Source organism: Apis dorsata, unplaced genomic scaffold, assembly GCF_000469605.1.
Source record: "Apis dorsata unplaced genomic scaffold, Apis dorsata 1.3 scaffold_92, whole genome shotgun sequence".
Lineage (NCBI taxonomy): Eukaryota > Metazoa > Arthropoda > Insecta > Hymenoptera > Apidae > Apis > Apis dorsata.
This window is the reverse complement of record NW_006263390.1, coordinates 545,762-548,439: the sequence shown is the minus strand read 5'-3', so window position 1 is coordinate 548,439 and position 2,678 is coordinate 545,762. Positions and strand designations below refer to the sequence as shown.

The 2,678-nt window shown below is 25.4% G+C and overlaps 2 protein-coding genes across 2 annotated transcripts; one reads left to right on the top strand and one right to left on the bottom strand.

The window, feature by feature from the left end:
• Positions 1–363: 363 nt before the first annotated feature.
• Positions 364–1,369, bottom strand: LOC102678708 (ankyrin repeat domain-containing protein 49-like). The gene is made up of 3 exons (XM_006611666.2): positions 1,129–1,369; positions 896–1,056; positions 364–763 (listed from the first exon to the last, which is right to left on the bottom strand). Exons 1-3 carry the CDS (start codon positions 1,274–1,276, stop codon positions 428–430), a joined length of 645 nt encoding a protein of 214 aa, XP_006611729.1. The 5' UTR covers positions 1,277–1,369; the 3' UTR covers positions 364–427.
• Positions 1,370–1,481: 112 nt separating this feature from the next.
• LOC102678836 (radial spoke head protein 9 homolog) lies at positions 1,482–2,615 on the top strand. Its single transcript, XM_006611667.2, has 4 exons — positions 1,482–1,742; positions 1,811–1,976; positions 2,072–2,360; positions 2,434–2,615. The coding sequence occupies exons 1-4, from the start codon at positions 1,516–1,518 to the stop codon at positions 2,589–2,591; spliced, it is 840 nt and encodes a 279-aa protein (XP_006611730.1). The 5' UTR covers positions 1,482–1,515; the 3' UTR covers positions 2,592–2,615.
• Positions 2,616–2,678: the final 63 nt, after the last annotated feature.

Here is a 2,678-nt window from a genome sequence, read left to right as displayed (position 1 = left end):
AGAGAGAGAGAGAGAGAGAGAGAGAGAGAGAGAGAGAAAGTTTTTATAATTATAATACTGAATTTAAAATAGTTTTATATACTATCAAAATCACTTAAAACATCCTGTTCTGAAAGCTTTATAAATTTAAGTAATTATTATTATATTTGTAATTTAAAAATGCAAAAATAACTGACAAAATAATTGTTGATTATTATAAAAAAAAGAAAATGCTAAAATATTATACTCATAAAATTTTTATTATTAATATTGTGTCAATATATTTTCATATTCTGTTGTATTAAAACATACAACACTTATACAAAATTGTATTAACAGTGAGTATATCATGATATGATTATACATTTTTTTTAATTTCATAAATTTTTCATGTTCATAATCTTATATGTAATATGAGCATATTTAATGAATATATTAAGTAATAGACTCAAATAACATTTAAGCAGTCTTCAATGATTTCGAACATTGGATAATATTTTCCTGTTCTCCTTGCAATATGTTCTGCAGTATCTCCACTAGAATTTATTAATTTTGGATTTGTATCTGGGTGCAATAAGAGAAGTTGCAATGCAGGAGAGTTATGAGAACTTGCAGATACTAAATGCAAAGGTGTTTGATCTCCTTTACTTTTAGCATTTATATCTGCACCATTTGCAATTAATGTTGCTACACATTCAACATTATTCCAACAGCTTGCAGAATGCAATGGTTGCCATTCATCTTGAGTTTTAGCATCTATTTTTGCACCTGCTTGAAGTAAATACTACAAAAAAAAAACAATAATAGATTTAATTATGAATATTTCTTAAAATTTAAATAAAAATATTTATATATAAAACATATTTCAAATAAATTTAAAATATTCGTTATATTCATAAAATATAATAATTTTTACCTCTACAATTTCCACATGATTGCCATAACAAGCTCTATGCAATGGAGTATAACCATCTTTATCCGTACATTCTAACAAACGATGGTTTTTTGTTAATAATTTTTTTACTTTGTCTAAATCACCATTTTCCGCTGCAGCGAGAATTTCTTTTGCGTCAGGTTCTATAAAAAAATATATCAATATACTATAAATTCGATAATAAAAAAATTGATAACTTGAATTTGTTATCTAACCTTTTGCATTGCGTTCAGCTTCTACTCCATCATCATCATCTTCCCAAGCACTAACTTGCATACGTTCACTCCGTGGTTGATTTAACATTTTATCTCGGATAGCTTCTAAATTCATTAATTGATCACTTTCTTCTTCAGACGATGACATATTTATTTCATATAAAATTAATAAACACTTTCGAAATATAAAGTTAACGTATTCTTTATCTGTATTTTTTTATTACATATTACACGAATCCATCTATTGGAAAATGAAGATACTAAGTTTTGTCTTATGGTATAAATTAAATCAAATACTTAATCTTTTAAGATGTGAAAATCATATCTTATTTTCGATTGTTTTATAATTAGTTGTTAATAATTTCAATACATAATACATAAAACAACATGGAATGTCTAAAACTTTTAGAAAGTTTAGATATTTTTGGTTATGCTGGTATTTGTGTGGGGGCAGAAAATTCACTATTATTACAAAATTCTCTGATAATATTACAACAAGAAAATCATTTTCAGAAGTGTTATTATTGGGGTAAAATCTACGGAGTTCGAAATGATTATCATATCGCATTTGGTTTTGAAACAGATTGTTTGAACAATCAGATGTATTATTACAGGTAATCTTATCTAAAATAATTGAAATATTTCACGAAAAATATTACAAATAAAAAAATATTTGAATTAGCATAGATACATTTAATTGGCTATTATTACCAAAAGCAAATAAGTGTGCACGATTCTTGACACCTCTTACAATTAATAAATTCGAGGGTGATCCTTCTATAGTCACTAACGTTTATAATATTAATCCTCCGTTCCCTCCAAATGAAGACCCCAGAAAGTATTATGATGTAAGCAAAGAATATTATAAAAAAATTAAGAATTTCTTCAAATTAATGAAATAATACAATATAATTTTTAAAAATGCCCTTTTTTAAATATATAGGGTCCAATACCAAGAGAATTGAAAGAAGAAGATAGATTAGCAGCTACAGTAGAGATAATTAATGAAGATAGTATGATAATTCCTCGTGGTGCATGGTTTAAATGTCCTAATGGAGACGTAATTCAAAATTTAAGTTTCGAAGGACTTGACACTACAGATGCATTATACTTAAAATCTTATTTACATGCACGTTTACCGCAACAAAAATGGAATACTAATTTACTTACGAGACCTGATTATAATTATGCGATAGATTTTTTAGATGCAATTGATATAGATGTACCACAAGGTATTTTCTATTAGAAAACTTTTAACAAAACATTTAAAAGATTTCTTTTTTTGTACAATATATTTTCTTTTAGGATGTTGGAATCTACAGCTTATAAATGAAAAATTAATAATTTTACATAATCTCTTTTGGCCTGGTATGATGTTTTATCATAAATTGAATAGTCCGCATTACGGATTTCTTTATTTTGGACATGGAAAAAAAAATATGGATATAGTTTTCATGGTGTAATTTTGTAACTATAATAATAAAAAATTTAAGTATTTAAATTTTTACTTTTTTCTTAAAACTAATTTTAATCTTCTTTAACTAATTAGA

Bases quoted from the DNA above. Each gene is read 5' to 3' on its own strand.
- LOC102678708 (XM_006611666.2), bottom strand. From the start codon at position 1,276: ATGTCATCGTCTGAAGAAGAAAGTGATCAATTAATGAATTTAGAAGCT. The intron at 1,057-1,128 runs GTTAGATAACAA...ATTTTTTTATAG, and splicing joins AGCTGAACGCAATGCAAAAG to AACCTGACGCAAAAGAAATT. The intron at 764-895 runs GTAAAAATTATT...TTTTTTTTGTAG, and splicing joins ATCATGTGGAAATTGTAGAG to TATTTACTTCAAGCAGGTGC.
- LOC102678836 (XM_006611667.2), top strand. From the start codon at position 1,516: ATGGAATGTCTAAAACTTTTAGAAAGTTTAGATATTTTTGGTTATGCT. The intron at 1,743-1,810 runs GTAATCTTATCT...TATTTGAATTAG, and splicing joins AATCAGATGTATTATTACAG to CATAGATACATTTAATTGGC. The intron at 2,361-2,433 runs GTATTTTCTATT...ATTTTCTTTTAG, and splicing joins TGATATAGATGTACCACAAG to GATGTTGGAATCTACAGCTT.